This window comes from Triticum aestivum, chromosome 6B (genome assembly GCF_018294505.1).
Source record: "Triticum aestivum cultivar Chinese Spring chromosome 6B, IWGSC CS RefSeq v2.1, whole genome shotgun sequence".
Lineage (NCBI taxonomy): Eukaryota > Viridiplantae > Streptophyta > Magnoliopsida > Poales > Poaceae > Triticum > Triticum aestivum.
The window spans coordinates 64,248,478-64,266,992 of NC_057810.1; the positions used below are offsets into that span (position 1 = coordinate 64,248,478).

At 47.6% G+C, this 18,515-nt stretch overlaps 3 protein-coding genes across 3 annotated transcripts; 2 read left to right on the plus strand and 1 right to left on the minus strand.

The window, feature by feature from the left end:
* Positions 1-7,567: 7,567 nt before the first annotated feature.
* On the plus strand, positions 7,568-8,353 carry LOC123135799 (histone H2A.1-like). The gene is made up of 2 exons (XM_044555011.1): positions 7,568-7,836; positions 7,927-8,353. Exons 1-2 carry the CDS (start codon positions 7,660-7,662, stop codon positions 8,191-8,193), a joined length of 444 nt encoding a protein of 147 aa, XP_044410946.1. The 5' UTR covers positions 7,568-7,659; the 3' UTR covers positions 8,194-8,353.
* Positions 8,354-11,678: 3,325 nt separating this feature from the next.
* Positions 11,679-12,349, plus strand: LOC123135801 (histone H2B.2-like). Its single transcript, XM_044555012.1, has one exon. The coding sequence runs from the start codon at positions 11,761-11,763 to the stop codon at positions 12,193-12,195; it is 435 nt and encodes a 144-aa protein (XP_044410947.1). The 5' UTR covers positions 11,679-11,760; the 3' UTR covers positions 12,196-12,349.
* A 767-nt stretch (positions 12,350-13,116) lies between these two features.
* LOC123135802 (uncharacterized) lies at positions 13,117-18,148 on the minus strand. The gene is made up of 2 exons (XM_044555013.1): positions 14,762-18,148; positions 13,117-14,127 (listed from the first exon to the last, which is right to left on the minus strand). The coding sequence occupies exon 1, from the start codon at positions 18,019-18,021 to the stop codon at positions 16,873-16,875; it is 1,149 nt and encodes a 382-aa protein (XP_044410948.1). The 5' UTR covers positions 18,022-18,148; the 3' UTR covers positions 13,117-14,127; positions 14,762-16,872.
* Between the last annotated feature and the right edge of the window lie 367 nt (positions 18,149-18,515).

An 18,515-nucleotide genomic window follows, 5' to 3' on the forward strand; every position in this document is an offset into this window, starting at 1 on the left:
CTGCACGTGGCATACTCTGATTGATGCAGCGACTTTGACAGAGCAAACTTGGTAGTGCTACAGCACCTAGACGAGGTAGATCCTTTCGTGGCACTTCACAAAGAAATTATCGCAAAGAAGTATCGTGACTGGGGGGTATGCAGGACGGACGCCGAAGTTACTAGAGAGCACAACTCTACTTTCCTGCATTAGTTCAAAGAGCATATTATTGCTAATCCCCCGGAGGAGGGCTCTAAGGACGGATTGCTCATATACGCCTTAGCACATGGCCCCTTGCCCAACCTCGTAACCTATCAGGCATATGATATCAATGAATACACGTTCTACACGGAGGCCAAAGATATGGACAGTGATGATCAGAACTCAGGGGTATACGTGCATACATCATTTGACCGACAACATACGGTTCCTATTTTGTATACACACTTAACATGCATATATATGTTCACAAAATAGGAATATATATATATATGCATGTTCCTATTTTGTATACACACTTAGCCATTATTATGCATGGTTCAATGATGTAATATATATGTTCCTATTTTGCATACATATTTAACCGTCAAATGATGCAATATATATCGCCCTTTTTTCTTTCACTGCTCTCGGGAAATAAAAGTGGGAGAAATAAAGGAAAGGAAAAAGGAAAAGAAAAAGGAAAACTGGCAGTAGTAGTAGCGCATTTCGTATAAACCGCTACAGCTACTGAAGTAGTAGTAGCGCATTTCGTATAAACCGCTACAGCTACTGAAGGTAGTAGCAGCGCGTTTTGTCCAAACGCGCTGGTGCTACGTCCACTTAACCCAAAATTCTTACTATCCCTGCTTCATCCCGCCTTTTCCCCCCAAATCCCCACTCTCTCTTCCCCCGTCGCTCGCCCCTGACCCCGGCGCTCGCCCCCGACCCGACCCTCGCCCCCGACCCCGGCGCTCGCCCCCGACCCGGCCCTCGCCCCCGACCCCGGCGCTCGCCCCCGACCCGGCCCTCGCCCCTGACCCCGGCGCCGGCGCTCGCCCCCGACCCTGGCGAGCTCGCCCCCGACCCGTCGGCCCTCGCCTCCCTCCTCTGCTTCCTCCCCTCCCAACCTCGGCCGTCGTCGGGCCTGCCTCCTCGCCCCTACACCCTCTATAACCCCCCTCTCTCTCTCTCTGCTAGGGTTCTTCGGTTAATTTACTTAGGTTTTAGTTAGGGCAGTATGTTAATTAGGTTATCTATTTAGTTATGAATTTAGCTAGGTTTCAAAATTAGCTGAATTTATATGCAAATTTGAACTGGACATGTGATATGTGGATATGTCATGTTTTGGACATGTCATGTTTGGAAAATGATCCGAGTGGCCTATGTTACGCCGGAATGTTGATTCATTTCCGTTCCGGTGAATTTCAGGCACTCGATATGTCCATTTTTTAGCAAAGGTCATGCCGAAATTTCCTGTGAATAAAGGCATGATTTGTGCTACATAGTTGGCATATCGAGTGCTGGCACATAGATTTCTTTTTATGTCATTTCTCATTTATTCATACTTTTAGAAATAAATGAGGACACTTAATCATAGGAAACATGTCGAACAACAAAGAAACTAGGCCTTCTGACCAAGATGCAGACGAGATGGATTATGAGGGTGAACAAGAGTACCTCGACTATTTGACTGCTAAGCAAGGTTTGCAGGTCGGCCTCGATGATGGTACTGAAGCCGACATCGACACTGACGGCGCCGGCACTGATGGCGGCGCCGGGACCAGTGGGGAAGGTACCGGCGGGGAAGATACCGGCGGGGAAGGTACCGGCCCCGATGTCGCTACCAAAAAGAGGAAGCATAAGAAGCAGAGGATACGAAAACCTAACAAACTAGGGATTGGACGACTTGTGATCACAAAGATGGCACCTGGCAAGTTTGAGCCGTTAGAGCCGGAAGAACCTCACAAGTGCTATGGGAACCAAGTAGGATGCATCCTACGGGAATGCACGAGCATCAACGACGATGACTTAAGGAGTAAAGAACATTTGACGCAGTTGCTCCTAACGAAGTTGCACAAGAGATTCAAGTTCCCCGACCGAGATGATAACATAGAACAACCGTGGGATGATCAGAAGATGAAAAAGATTAACAATCACGCCATGGGCATGTTCAGCAATGATTTGGCCTCCTGGAAAGGGAGGGTGAAACGAGCTATTGAGGCTGATGAACCCCTGTCCAAGATTCTGGAGGAAAATCCGACACTTACGGAAGAGGAGTTCGAAAAGTTCAAGGACACTTGCGCTACCGAGGCAGCTAAGGCTAAGGCTGCGGAATTCAAGAGCCTTCAGCAAAGGAACACGGGGAAGCATCGCCTCGGAAGCCGTGGCTACCTCGGTAAAAGGCCCATATGGTATAAGGAGGACGCGGAACGTGAAGCCGCGGGTCTCCCAAACCCCTTCGCGAAGTTCACCAACCCCTTGGAGCATGACTTCATCAGGGCCTACTACAAGTGGGACAAGGAGAAAAAGGTTTTTTACACGGACAAGATCACGAGGAAATTGATTAGACTACTGGAGAAGCAACACCAGCTTGCAGCCGAAAGCCCTACTTCTCCGATGAGGCCCAAGTGGGACACCCCTCTCAACCGGGCCTTGAACGAACTTAAGGGACTCCCTTTGGGCCAGCGGCCGTAGTATGGTCGTGTGCACGGCGCTCGAGACGACACCACATGGAAGGTGTTTTACAAAGAGGGCCCGGAGGCCAAGAAGCAGAAAAAGAAGTTTAGTCAGACGGACATCGACGCGAAGGTGAAGCTTGTAGTCAAGAAAAAAGCAGCTGAGGACGCGGAAAAAACAGCCAAGGAGAAAAATGAGTTGCTACAGCAGGCAGTCAATGCAGCTGTAACTGCCTACAGAAATGATTTTGCTACTAACTTGGTTCCAGCTATCATCAACTGGACGAAGGAAAATCCAAACAAGACGATACATGATTTCCCGACGCCCAGTTTCGTCGGGAGCAACTCCATGAACAACAACACCATCGCACCATCACTTGCTCACGCAACCGGGCCTCCTCTCGCAGCCGCTCCCGCTCATAGCAGCCCGTCCTCAGTCTCAGGCGCGCTAGGTGGGCCTTCGTCTTTGGCTGAGCTCGACACCGTCACGGTAATTACATGTCACACCAACATATATATATATATATATATATATATATATATATATATATATATATATATATAATCCATTTTTGGATGTTTTACGCCACAGACATATGTGTTTGCAGGCGAAAGAAACCCCGTGCACCATACTCTACTTGATCAAAGGCCAGAAGGTGGACGTGGGAAAGGGGATGATAATGGACCCCTCGCAACCCACGTTCTACAACCAGCCGATCCCCGTTGGGCACTTCAGGGTTAGCTTGACCAGTGTGAAATCGGGGCACGAGGATTTGCCTCCTCTAGTACAGCATGTGGGAGCGGACGACGAGACCCCGCCGTGGATTGGAAGCTGCAAGGGTTGGGTGCTGCTATGGCCGAAGAATCTTATTCATCTGGAGCCGGCCGAGAGCACACCAATAACCACACATCAACAAGCATGTGTGGAGACCACCACCCCGCCTACGCAAGTACCAGCTCCTGTAGTGCCGGGTGAGAGCGGCGGACGACATGATGAAGGGGGTGCAATAGTACTGGCTGATGTAATTTCTCCTGTAGAACAGAGAATGGATGATGAGACGGAGGTCGACCCTATGGATTTCCTCAATACAAACGCGTATGACTGTGACATAGATATGATGAGTCAACCATAATACGAATCGGGCTATCAGCTTGCTAATGAGGATATGGACGATATGCCCGGGCAGGGTCGTAGCACGGATTGCAAAAAGTCTCTCTTCATGAAATCCTCACAGGACACGCCTGAAGATGCCGCCTCAACATAGGCTCAACTAGCCGGGCGCGAGGGTCGTACAGTACTTAGCCCGGGAACACTAGGGCAGGGGTTAAGGAAGGGTTTGGAAGGTGTGCCCAAGAAAAAGGAGAGGAAGAGATCGGGGAAGATAACTGCCTCCAAACAAGCCAGAGCACATAGCAGCTAGACGATGCATTCTGAAGAGCGTGTACCCGTGAAAGGTGCGGTCATGTTCCATCTCACGGGCGAGCCGATGCTACCGCCGAAACCACTGGAGGCACTATCAGGGGATCTCAGGAGACTGCACGACCATGTGTTGTCGACTGAGAAAAGCCTACTAGCCTCAAAGGATCCAGGATATCCGACATACGCGGCTCGTGTGCCTGAGGGGAAGTGCTACGTCAAGACACGGCCCATGGAGGTGTTCTTCCTGCGGTTTGACCATACCTTTGAGATGTTTCTAACAAGGCGGCTTGATTTTACAATCGTCCACCTTTTTGCGCTACATATGAGCTCCGTCATGAAGAGTGAAGAAGTCTCGCAAATCTGTGCGGCGGATCCGTACTACATGCACGAGTCTTTCTCGAGTCTCGGCGACTTTGAGCGTGAAACTGCTAGGGAGTACCTCCAAAACTTCATGGTACAGAATAAGGACCGGGAAATTGTCCTCGTGCCTTATCATCCAAAGTAAGTCAGTTCCGGACAACCCTGTCGTACATTTCAATCATTCCTTCTCTCTCATATGGGGAATAATTTGAGGTGTCTTTTCCCCGCAGCAACGGGCGCGCCGTCCTTATCGTTCTTTACCCGCAAGTCTCCCACGCCGTGTATTTTGACCCTTCCAGAGACTACGAAAAAAAGACTACACCCACATAATGAATATTCTAGATGATGCTCTCCAAGGCTTCAGCTTTAGAGGTGGCCATGTGCAGATCAGGAAACAAAGGAACAAGAAGATGGGTTTCGCGCATAAAACTAACTTCTCCTACATCCATGTCCCAAAACCAAGCAAGAAGGATGTATTCTACATCGTCCATCTCATGATTCAGTTCAACACGGATCACCAAAAGCTTCGCATGAGAAGCAGAAATGATGATCATATCCACAAGTGTCTAGAATCTCATGGAGAAGCGGATTATAAACTTAGAGATGACTTCTTTCGCATCCAAAGCGACATTGCGGCGATCATCATGAAAGAAGTCGTCGATGAGAAGGGGATGTTCCACCACGGCCCTATATCGCGAGCTGACGTCCGAACTCGCATAGGCATGCAACGTCTAGACCTCACGCCGTTCAAGAAGCTAGGGTTCATCCTCGATGATATGGAAGGATGGAACTTCTAGTGATTTATGATGCCGATGATGATGATATATGTCGGTTGAACTTGTATACTTTTTGTAGTGATGAAACTTTGTGATGTCCACGGTCCATGCCGAACTTGCGTAACGCTACTTTGTTAGTTTGCGTACTATGACCTGCGTACCTCTAGTTAATTAATTTGCATATTGTATGTTGCATTTAGTTGCTAACCCTTTTTTTTCGGTGTTGCTATAGTATATTTTGTTGCATATATATGATTGTACATCCTCTTCATGAACATGCATCTCTAACAGGTACCTAGTTTCTTGATGGCGAGATGGAATTGCTATATCGTGTACAAAGGGAAGGTTCCGGGGGTGTACAACGAGTGGCATGAGTGTCAGGCGCAAGTGAATGGGTTCATGGGCGCCAGCCATAAAGGCTTCAAAAGCAGACAAGAAGGAGAAGTTAGTTACTTGAGGTTCATGCTAGGGCGAGAGACGACTCGTAACCGCCACCTCATGTACTGCATAGTTCCGCTCTCACTCATAGTGATAGCTCTTCTTGCGTATACCTTTGTTTAGATGGATGACGTTGTTGTAGTTGCAAGTATTCGAGAGTTGCATGTATCGCTATTTTCGAGATGATGACAAGATACCACTTTGTGTTGGATGATGATTATGATGAGACTATTTGTATGTATATGCTATTATTACATTTGTGGTCTCGCAGGCATTTGTATGTGTATCATGATGATATTTCTATGTGCTAAAGATTCTTCTATAAAGCCTGTTCAAATACAAAACAAATATACCGAACAAAAAAAACAAAAAACTACTTAAATTAGCAGTAGCGAGTGTATAAAAGTTAGCAGCAGCTCCACGATAGCAGTAGCGCGTCCAGGCAAAGCGCGCTAGAGCTACTAGCAGTAGCGAGCTTCCACTAACCGCGCTGCTGCTACACTTGTGTAGTAGTAGCGCCGGTGAGCACGCGCTACTGCTATGTGTTAGCTGTAGCGCCTTATTAGTAGCGCCTCCCCCCGCGCTACTGATACACCTAAAACCCGCGCTGCTGCTAGCCTTTTCTCTAGTAGTGTATGAGGGGTCAAAACGAATACGCCCGGTCACTGCCCGGGTGCGCCCACGGATGTTTGAGAGGTCAAATTAGCGATGTCTGGTTGCAGATGCTCTAGCCACCTCCACTTTGAAAAGTGCTGCAATAGTCTTTGCACTTGGGATTATAACCATTATATCAAAGAGTGCGGGTGGGAAGTAGTTCTCAAGCTCACGTAATATGATAATGTTTGCACCCCCATATGCATGAACTCCTGTACTCATATGAAAGTGATAGCATTACTTTGTCGATGAAGAAAAACAAAATTAAGTGTAAAATTAGGAGGTAACATTTGTCGCATGACTTTTTTTTTGTGGAAGTCAAAATATCTAAGCATTTACCCTAAAAAATTGCAAATAGCATTTTGGTGTGACAATGAACACATCTATTTTTTTTACATTTGCAAAATACATTTTGTGTGCGCATGAGCGTATGCTCAGTAGAGCCAAATTGGATTTCTGGCGCAGAAAGGGGGTGTTTGGTTAGCTGCGTTGCATGCGACTCGCATCCACCATGCAATTTTTGGCTGTTTGGTATCCCGCGTGGGCTTTTCAGCCTGGCCCGGTGGATGCAAAAAGGGCCCTCTCAGCCAGGCTGAGGGAAACGCAGGGATCGGGCGTAGCTCTCGTACAGGCTCGTTCCTTCGCTTTTCTGCTCCCTCCTTCGGTCTCTACGGACCAAGCGCAGCGCCGCCGTGCCCTCGCCAACGCCGCCGCCCCCACGCCTCGTCAAGCCCCGTCGCCGCGCCCTCGTCAAGCGCCGCCGCCGCCGCGCCCTTGTCAAGCGCTGTCGCTGTCGGCCTGGTCCAGCGCCGCCAGCGGCCTCGTTCGCCTTTGTCCAAGCGTTGCACGGCAGATCCTACCGCCCTCGCGCTGTCGCAAGCGAGGATCCACTATCAGGCCATCTGTAGTCATCGAGCCCCAGATCCCGTCACCCAACACAGTTGCCTGATCCGCATTCCTTCCTGATTTGAGCTATATTCTGAAGAACCTGCACGTACAGCCAGCCATCTCATACAAATTTTACCAAACACTATCTCGGCTCATAGTTGCATCGGCTCAACCAGGCCACACTCATCCAGCATCCCTCATGCCATGCAGCCTAAAGCTACCCAGGGAACCAAACACGCCCAAAGTGAATAAGTGCTAAAACAAAATCTCTGCGCTCTGATTGGTCGGTAGGACCGTCCCACGGATCGCGCCAAGATCCAACGGCGAGCGCAGCAAGTCACGCGGATCGCTCCCTCCTCCGCTTCCCAATAAAATCCGCGCCCCCTCGCCGCCGTTCCAACACACAAACTCAGAGCATTCCGATACAGCGCAACCGCCGCCAACACCACTCCTAGCGAGTCCTCGCCGCCGGAGAAGCAGCAAGAAGATGGCCGGAAGGAAGGGTGGCGACAGGAAGAAGGCGGTGACCCGCTCCGTGAAGGCTGGGCTCCAGTTCCCCGTCGGCCGCATCGGGCGCTACCTCAAGAAGGGCCGCTACGCCCAGCGCGTCGGCTCCGGCGCCCCCGTCTACCTCGCCGCCGTCCTCGAGTACCTCGCCGCCGAGGTACGCACCGATGTTTCCCGTCCTTTCTTGCGCACTCCTGTTCTTTCCGTGCTCGACGGATAACTGACAGATTTCGTTTTTGAATCTCAGGTCCTGGAGCTTGCCGGCAACGCGGCCAAGGACAACAAGAAGACCCGCATCATCCCGCGCCACCTGCTGCTGGCCGTCCGCAACGACCAGGAGCTCGGCAGGCTGCTGGCCGGCGTCACCATCGCCCACGGCGGCGTGATCCCCAACATCAACTCCGTGCTGCTCCCCAAGAAGTCCGCCGCCGCCGCCGAGAAGGAGGCCAAGTCGCCCAAGAAGAAGACCTCCACTAAGTCCCCCAAGAAGAAGACCGCGGCCACCAAAGAGTAGCAGGCCCCATAGCTTAGCCAGTGTTGCTTAGATCCATTTCTCATGGACTAAGATGAGATCCTGTATGTAATGCCTGCTAGTCTGTAGTGCCCGTCAGATTTGACGAGCAAGGTTGACATTGTGATATCAGTGAGAATGGCTAAAGATGCAATCATTTCAATCTCTGCAATTGATCTTGCGATTGCTTGCTACTTGCATTTGCGTCTGAAGATTGTTATATATGCTTTACTCGTGCTACGAAATTCTCTGTTCTACCATCCGAAAATTTCCATTGATCAGCGATTTATCCTCACTTCAAGCCTATTCCTATCAAGCTGCAGAAAACTGAATCTATGAAGAACTAGCTTATAAATTGATGATGGTGCTTGGATAAGCAAGATGCTAAGTCCTGCAGTCAACCATTTCGAATTAGATCTTGACCAAGATGGCGCTTGGATAAGCGATGTAACCTCTGTAGTTGCTCTGTCTAACAAAATAATACTTGCAGTTGGAGTTGAGCTGATGCATGCGATCTGAAGTTTGGATAGTTTGATGCTAGATGCAAAATAAAACAACAGGCCAGATGATGTGCTGATTTTGTATATTCAGCTAAGGCAGAAACAGATATTGAGAAATTTAGATAGGATTGATCAGGCCCTTCAAAGAGTCCAGTAGAGAAATGTTTTTCACCGGAGTGCACAAGATTCCTTTTTTTTTAAGGGAGTGCACAAGATTCCTGGGTAAATAAGCAAGTTGATGTTGCACGGTGGGAAAATAATAAGCAAAATTTTCTGTAAAACTGATGAGTACAACAATAATAGGTCACCCTGCAAAAAATAGATTAAATGCCAATGGGTATTACTTTTTTTTAATCGAGGAATGAGTTTTTTTTTTGACAAACTGGAATGAGTTTTTTTTTGGTTAGCATCATTTTCTCTCTTGCTGCACATACTGGGGGCCTCTGGTTGCAGCCAGCCTCCTGCCAATACGCCGCTTCGCATAGGTGGGCGCATCCATGCCCACCATAATATTCTCTTTATTTTCTTCTGCTTCTCTAGTTCATTCCTCATGTTCCGGCGGGTTAACTTTTCTCCAATTTGCTTCCCCGTTCAAAATTTTAAATCTATTTGGGAAAACATGCATGTGATATTTTTGAAGTTCGGCGTATGATTGTTTAGATACTTTCCGCTTTAGAAAAACAAGCTAGGAAAAACAATTTAGATGTTTCATTCTATCTAAAGTTTTTTTAAAGGAGCTAAAGACTTTTTAATCTTTTGGCATAGACCGACAGGTATGTTGATGCATGATGTAGATATATTCAAACAAAACACTTTGTGAATCAGCATGAGTTGTGATTCTTGTTCGATTTGTGGTATGATCAAACACGCTCATACCACTGCTTGTTTTATGTTTTGTTAAATATATGGCTTGTGGCCGACCATCGGTATGAGTGGACAAGTTTGCAGACGCACTCGTATGAGTGCTCGTCTATCCTTCTGATAACTTGGTCATGCATGGACTCTAGCGATACCAGCTATGATGCAATCGGGGCTGTTGTATCGCTGGTCAACTCATGGTGTTATGACCTAGGGGTGCCTCACCTTGTCGGTTACCGGTCCAAGTAGGCTGGCCGAGCCCCCCTAGATCGTTTTCGCCAGGGCTATCATGTCAATCCATGGGCCCTCTAGGAGAAAGAATTTGGAAGCCTTTCCGTTCAAGACAAAGAAGTTGGATCCGTGGAGGACTCCTCTCGACAGACGTAGCCAACTAGGACTCTTATAACCCTAGGGCCCCCAATATTTTATATAAGCCAAGGTTGGGCTAATCGATGGAACATGGTAGACATTACAATCCTTCGGTATTACATGTACTTTGTTACACCCCAATCGAAATAAAAACAGAGCAGAAATAAGTTTCTACCTCCATCGTGAGGGCTTGAACCTTGGTAAACTCGCCTTTTGTTTCCCCTCGAACCTAATCACTACGCGGGGATACCCTACTGAGGGATCTACCGGAATCATCTCCGACACCATAAAAGGACCACATCAGCTGCAGAACAAACACCACATCAACACTGATACTACATTCTACAGTACCATTAGAGTGACCGACTTACTCTTACTAATCAAGCTACAATAAGAGTACACATCCTATAAGAAGCAGGATTACCAGAAACCCAGAGAACAAGCTACCTAAGCCATAAAGTAGGAGATAAGGATACTCTCAGGTAGCATAGAGGTGGATGGCTGCTCCAGATCCAGGCAGAGGCATAGCGGCACGCGGCGCGGTCCATTTTTGGGCATGGCAAGCGGGCGCATGCATGCGAGACTGGGCGCGATGGTTTTGAGGAAGGCCTGCGCAGTAGGGCATGCCCAGATTCGTGTGGCGCACGCTCCTCTTCGCGTGCGTGCACTTTGCGGCGCGGTCCAGTTCTGGGCATGGCAAGCGGGCGCATGCATGCGAGACTAGGCGCGATGGGTTTGAGGAAGGCCTGCGCAGTAGGGCATGCCCAGATTCGTGTGGCGCACGCTCCTCTTCGTGTGCGTGCACTTGTGGGCGCGATGGAGGAGCTGTGTGCGGGATGCTAAGCGAGTGGCGCGACTCGTAGATGGCTTGTTAGGGGGGCTGCTCGAGTCCTGTGGTTTGGAGGGTGAGGTTGCCCCCGAAAGCTATACTCTGACGATGGCACCTTCAAGACCCTTTTCCTTGTTGGAGGCATCAAGGTGATAGTCCTCACTTTCCCTCCCGACAGGCCACGGGGGAAAACGTAGATCTGGTTTACTTGGCGTTGCACACATTTCCTCTTGAGGGCATTGTTTTGGAGGTGTTGGTCGGAGTGACTTGTGGCTTGTCGAGTTGGCTGGTAACGACCATCGTTGGTTCGCTCGTGTAGCGTGGTTACCGAATTGGTCGATGGGCAGTAGGAGCATCCTTCACATGCGAGGTGGGTCAGGTGAGCCATGCCACCCAACCTCGTGGGTTTTCCTCAATAAATCGAGCGGCCCTTTTTTCATGCTTTTTCTCTAGCACATGCTTATGCGGTGCATTGTGTTTCTTTGAGGTGTTTCTTGTAGTACCTGTTTCTAAATTCTAATCAATGTTTTTCTTTGTGGGATTCTAATCAATGGATTTGATAACTCTCCTACTTACACTAAAGAAAAAAAAATCTATAGAGAGAGACCTGTGGCGTGTGAATTTTATCTGTGCCTTTTATCTCTGGAGCATCTTTTCAAGCTCTTTTTTTTTTTGCATCGCATCTTTTCATGCTCTGCAGCGTGCGTTCGTCGAATGCGCGGGAGTCCACAGTCTATCGATCCCGCCCCGCCCGTGTACGTTCTCGCCACGTCATCGATCCGCGCCCGAACGCATCGGGTCCGTCCGTCCCAAGCATCACCGAACAGCTGGATCCTCTCCACGCCATCGATCCGAGGCACCATCCTCTCCGCCAACCACAGCCCACCTCCTTCCTCCCGCTCCCTCCTATATAACCTCGCCGCCCCCTTCCGTCTCTGCACACCACAGCATCAGCAACCCCCCTCACATCCCACCGAAACCCCATCTTCCCACACGCTCCAACCACCAGCACCCATGGCACCCAAGGCGGCGGAAAAGAAGCCGGTGGCCACGGCCGAGAAGACGACGGCGGGGAAGAAGCCCAAGGCGGAGAAGCGGGCGCCGGCGTCCAAGGAGGCCGGCGGCGAGGGGAAGCAGCGGGGCAGGAAGAAGGGCAGCAAGGCCAAGAAGGGCGTGGAGACGTACAAGATCTACATCTTCAAGGTGCTCAAGCAGGTGCACCCCGACGTGGGCATCTCCTCCAAGGCCATGTCCATCATGAACTCCTTCATCAACGACATCTTCGAGAAGCTCGCCGGCGAGTCCGCCAAGCTGGCGAGGTACAACAAGAAGCCCACCATCACGTCCCGGGAGATCCAGACCTCCGTCCGCCTCGTCCTCCCCGGCGAGCTCGCCAAGCACGCCGTCTCCGAGGGCACCAAGGCCGTCACCAAGTTCACCTCATCCTAGGCTTCATCGTCGTCGTTTTAACGAATCGATGATGATGTTCTGTATGTAGTTGGCAGTACGATGTTACAATATTTGTAAGGATTGTGCTGCCTGTGTGTTTGAAGAAATAGTGATGTTGCTGTTTGAATCAAGGGAGCAAAGTTCGTTTTTGTTATCCGGTTCCGTTCTGTACGTCTTGCTTTTCTGTGGAACTAAACTGTATTTGCTCTGATTTTTGTTTACTGTTTACTGCGACAGAAACCTCTAAATTTAATTTTACACTCTTTGAGGTTTGAAATTCTGTAGTTAAATTCATGGATTTTGCCACTGTGCACGTGTTGTTATTGTTTCTCTTTTAGGCGCCATATACTAAGTTTTTGTCATGTAATTTCTGACGGAACACTCCAAGTTTTAAACTGAAGTTCACCAACTCCAAAAATCGTGCTGCGAGGCAGCCTGGAGGAATTTGAAATTTTGGAGGGTGCAGCAAGCACTGTCAGCAACAGAGGCGTTTGTGAGCAGCGGCTGTAGTTGACAGGCATTCAAACCTTGAGGATATGATAGCGAGTTTGACGGAATATTTGCAGAGGATTGCTACATGCACCTCAAATTTAGCAGGTGAAAGACGCTCATGTGTGTTGAAAGAGTCATTTGGGTCCTGTTTGAATCGTTCTCATTTCCAGTTTTCTTGATCTTTAGCAGATGTATCACCCCACATCCCCTCTTAATGCAGAAGCAGAGCTCCTGCTGTCAAAGTCGAAATTGATGCAAAAGCCACAAATGCAGATTAACATTTTTGCAACCAAAAAACAGAGGCCGGAACGAGAGAAATGATTAGAGGGGACCAAGGGGACTGAAGCTCCACAAGCAGAAAAGGTGAAGTGGGGAAAAAGAATTGATTGTCTGAAGCAACTTGCAGCTAGCGCTAAAGATGCAGTTGAGATGTACAATAGAACCAATACACCTTTTTTTTATGGAAGAACCAATACAACTTGAGGTATACCTTAATACATTAGTTTTCCTAGCTAAATCCAGTAGTACAAAACAAATCAATAACCTAAGAAACAACCAACATAGACATTAGGTGAAAAACTCTGGTACAACAGCATACTCCTACATACAAAACGGTGAGGTGGATACTCCATAAAAAAGAAAGGGCGATAACTTGTCAACTAAAATGCATAGTGGCCTTGGCCATTTCTTAAAATGGAGCTGATAAATCTCGCAGACAATGACTACGGAAGTAATTTTTTGGCAAAGCTTGCCACCAAAGAGAACTAGGATCTACGGACTACGGGCATCTCCGTGGGAATCGTTGGTACAAGTAGAGATACAGTTTGGTGTTCCTGGTCACTTTGTCAGCAAGATCTTGCAAGAGAGTCCACTGTTTTGGACCCTTTTGGTTCAGGATCATGAGACCCCAACTACAAACATAATCTCTTTTCTCGACAATAGAACGATAACCCATCACCAGTTTACTGACTTGGCAAATTGGCAGTCCATCAAAAACTGCAGCCTGAAACATGTCTTTGCGCATCATTTGCTTAGCTAGGTAGATTCTGCAAGGCATCCAAGCTTGAAGCTTCTGCCTGTTCTTTCTTGTATCCACACAAGTCTCCTCTCAAGTTTTAGCACACTAGCATGAATAACCCTAATATCAACTTCTGCAAGCTTGGCAAATGAGCGTATCAACATGTAATAATCAGCGTGCCCAACACAAACAAGACTACAAGTTATTGTTTCCTTTCTGTAGTGAAGATAGCCATCCGATCTCGGACAGTTCCTTGGCGGCATACACCAAAATCCATGGTCTTCCATTTCTGACTTGATACTTAGTATCCCTGATGATGATGCAGAAAACCACCTTGCGCCGACAAAGGTTCCATCCTGACCTCGTTTATTCAGTCCAGTTGTGGTTCACATTTCCTCCATGTGCGGTTTTGGATTCTCATCCTACAATGCAAAAGATTTAGCCATCAAGTCAACAACATTCACCCCCCAAAAGACGTGCACAAATCCTCAAGGTGCTACATTTGTACAAATTTTAAGCTCAGATACGCTGCGAATAAAATAGAGTTTTTTTTACGAATAATAATTGTTTCTCTCTCTATCTTTAAATTTTATAAGTTGGCTGATTCTCAAAAACAAAACCAGTTGTGTTTGGTTTCTATAATCATTTATGTTTTCTTTCATGCTGATTTTGCTCCTCAAATAATATTCATAGATACAAGGTTATTAATGGTTTGTACCCAAGGTTCGGAAATGCTAGGTAGAGATTGGAAATTCAAAATAAATGTGTGATTAGAGTACAACAGAAAACTTTTTCTGAATACAACCTTATTGTTCTTAATCTGTAAAATTTATAATATGGCAGTTCCTCAAAATATAACAAAATAGTATCCTTCAAACCAATTGTGTGTGGTTTCTAAGATCATTTGTGTTTTTTGTGTGTGCTAATCTGATAAATACAAAGCATAAGACCATCAATACAAAGGAGCACTTACAAAGAATCCGTAAACAAGATGGCAAGTAGAAACATAACAACATAAAAACAGAGGAAAATATAACCATGACAATATAAATTTACCACATGATATTGTTTCCAGCAGTTTGCAAACTATTGGATGGAACTTTCTGTAATTCTGCAGCTATGGAAGCTAACTGCAAGGCATGAAATTAAGTAATGACACAAAGTGATGAGGAAAAGAGAAGCAAGTGCAGAAGTTCACCAACGAAATCAAGCAATGACCAGTATCTGAAGATGGCCCATCACTGAACACCGATACTTCCCAAGTTACTCTTAAAATTTCAACATGGGAAAAAATGGAACTGACAACACATAATTCGTTGAGCCATGATTTAGAAAAATATAATTAGATGAGACCATTCAGCCATGTCATCCAGGCTGACAAGGAGTTCGGCTTTTTACCGGTACAGGCACACACTTTGTTTTGTCAGACACTGCTCTGGCTCACCACCGAGGGGGTGACCCAGATGAATCATGAACTACTACCCGTCGCCATCATGCTTGGCTTCTTCCCACACTGCAAACCCAACCTCCTCAGCGTGCTCTCCCAATCCCAGGGTGACAGAAGGTGGCTCCTTGTCCCCCAGAACCCGATGCATTTGTCATCAACTTGGGCACCAGTCACCAGATGGAGTCATTGAGATACAATCGCCAATAGCAATGGGGTCACCTCACAGCAAGAAAGAGAAGACAGTAGCATCTAGAATAATAGATAATGCAGTGTATAAGGAAGATCTCTGTGTGATAAAAAGGGCAACCTGGTGCATGTAGCTCCCGCTTGCACAGGGTCCAGGGAAGGGTCTCTCTGTGTGATAGAGGCCATAAATATAAAAAATACCAGTGAAGTGTTCTTGCGAGTCTAGAGTGTGAAACAGGGCCTTACAGACAAGTTGATCCCTGGCTATTGTTGGCACTATTTGATAACATGAAGTCGGTAATGAAAATACTACTTGGAGGTGCAGGGCATAAGAAACATGATGGCACACTGAGACTGTGTTTATACCTGGAAAATTGTCCAGCAGGTGTGTGCAGAGGCATGGATTCGACAGCTCCACCAGTTGAATCTTGATTAGACAGCAAAGAGTATTGATCTGGCGAGACCTTACATAATATCACTGCATATTAGTAGAACAAAAAAAAACTGAGCTATTATTTGTTTTTTCTTTCATCTTCCATTAAATGTGGTAACTATCTCATACTGAAGTCCTAACTTCCTCTGTTCCAGAATTAGTTGCCTGGGTTACAAACTTACAAAAGAACCAGTTTGGTCAACTTAATTATTTTTAGGCGCGTGGAATTGAAGTATACTATTAATATTCAAGGCAATCATAAGAAAATATTTGCAGTTCTCTGAATACAATCACTCAGTCACAGGATGGAAGAACCATGTTTTTCCTCTAGTACACAACTAAAGTATTTGTCCTTGTGTGGTACATCAGTTGCATCAATGAAAAGTAGATTCATATATATCAGAGGGACATTGCGCTGAGTGGAGAACTGGCATTAAGTCCTGATGAAAATTGAAAAGACAGAGCCTGAGAAACAAAAATCCAGTTTGCAAATTGCAAATTTAGAATATGGTTTGACAAAAAGCATGTTGCTTATTTCATGATATCGAACAACTTTGATTTGAGTCACACAAGGCAGATAGTTTTGAACTTGGCAAATTGATTTTCTGAATCTACAGTTCATCGACAGTTTTGTTGCGAAAAGATAGATGCAGTTTTGTGAACAGCTGTAATATCACATATGCAAGCACTAAATGGTAGACCCTGACAAGACCGATTCATGCCATCTTCACTGGCTTAATTCCACAATTAAGACAGATGTTAATGGTTTAGACTAATCTGCTGGTCATGCTTTAGCAGGTTACATTATCAAATTTGGAAGAAAAAACCCCAGCGAAAGTAAGGCCATCTACAGCCTACAGGACTTGGGAACAGAGATAATCCATCATTAAGATTTAAGAATAAGGTGAAAGAAACCAAAAGGCATAATAAGCATACAAAAAATCATAATCTAATTATTGAAGACTGAACTGCCATTTTAGAGAGGATAACAAGCGTCTGTTTTGGCGAACAACACAGGAAGGGGACTAACCCGTTTACCGCACAGAATGTAAACTTTGCTGTGCCATACACAGTTACACATCTTAACAGCAGGATCCTGGTTCAATCAAATATGAACCTAGTGGGTACTTCTCCTCGGCAAGCAGCCGCATAGTCTTCAGCAAGGTGCGGCGCAGCTTCGATTTGAGGGCGCACAAACTTCTTCACGAAAACATTCTCCGTCAAACCGACCGCGCAGATGTAGCTGTGATCACGATCTAGCAACCCACTTGCCTTGACAAACTTTAGAACGTAGTGCCGGGGCCTGAGCCGGCCCTCCAGGCTGTAAGTGAGAACTATCGGGCGATGAGCAATGAGCGTTGGTTCCAACCCCACCTCAGATACCAGGAACTCGGACTTGCTCTGCAGCGTGTCCTTTGACCTCCTCAGCAGCATCGGAGCCTTAGACACAGCGATGCCCACCTCAGCAGCAGACCACCTGAGCGTGGTCTTCAAGTAGTCCACTTTGGCGGCAATCTTGTCCTCGCTTTGGAATGCGACAGCGCACAGTGCTTGTCTGAACATCCCAGAGGCACGGGGAACGCCTATACCTTCGGCGCATGCCACCATCGCCCGGAGGCGCCCCGGGTTGGTGGTCAGGATCCCCCGCCTATACATGACCAGCTTGACAATATCACAAGCAGCTAGCCCGCACTCGTGCAGAAGCGCGACATTGGGCTTGATCGTCGTATCAAGGTCCCGCGAGAGAAGATAGGAGGAGCGCTCGTACGCCCGGAGGAAGTTGTGGAAGGAGCCGAAGAGGGGATGGTAGTAGTGCAGCTTGGAGACGATGTGTCTGGAGCGGAAGCACTCGGGGCCGAGGGAGACGAGGCGGGCGATCTCAGGACGCGAGAGACCTATGCCGGCGAGCCTGACGGCCTTAGGGGCCAGGGTTTTGTCCACTTTGGCGAAGAGTAGCCGCGGGTCTTTGGCGACGACGGCGGCGACGTCGGCGCCGGAGAGGCCGAGGCCGGAGAGGAAGGCGAGGACGGCGTTCGGCTTGTCGGGGGTCTTGAGGTGGGCGAGCTTCGGGGAGGCCTTGATGGCTTGGGCCCGGGTGAGGCCGCAGGTGGCGACGAGGTACTCCTCGACAGCGAAGCCACTGGGATTCGGGAATGCGGATGCGGAGAGGAGGCGAAGCAGCGGGGAGGTAGCAGAGATGGAGTAAGGAGAGAGGAGACGGGAAAAGACGCACTCTCGGAGCCGGAGCATGGTGCAGGAGCGGCGGCGGCGGCGGACGGCGGCGGCGGCGGCGGAGATGTGTTCGATGGATTGCAAATGGTACTGCGTGTCGTCGTCGGAGTGAATGGGTTGTCTTCTTTTTGGCGATTGGAGCAGAGTTTGATGGGCCTGCGTGTGAATGGGTTCGCATCCACATTATTTTATCTGCCATCCATTTTTCTGGTTCGCTTTATATTTATATTTTCATTTTCATTTATTTTATGTGAAATATGGTTTCTTTCATTTTTTCTGTTTTGTTTCCGCAAATAGTTTCATTTTTGGATTTTTCCACCATATACAATGTACTAGCTTTTTCTTTACAACTTGCTTACATAAATGAATATTTTTTCTTCTACTACGTATATTCTATCCATTTCCGAAATAAGTAATTCCGAACGGAGGGAGTAATAGATAATGGACACATATATCTGGCGATCGATCGCCAGGGAGGGAGGCACTGAATGGAATTTGTCGTCGGGCGAGCT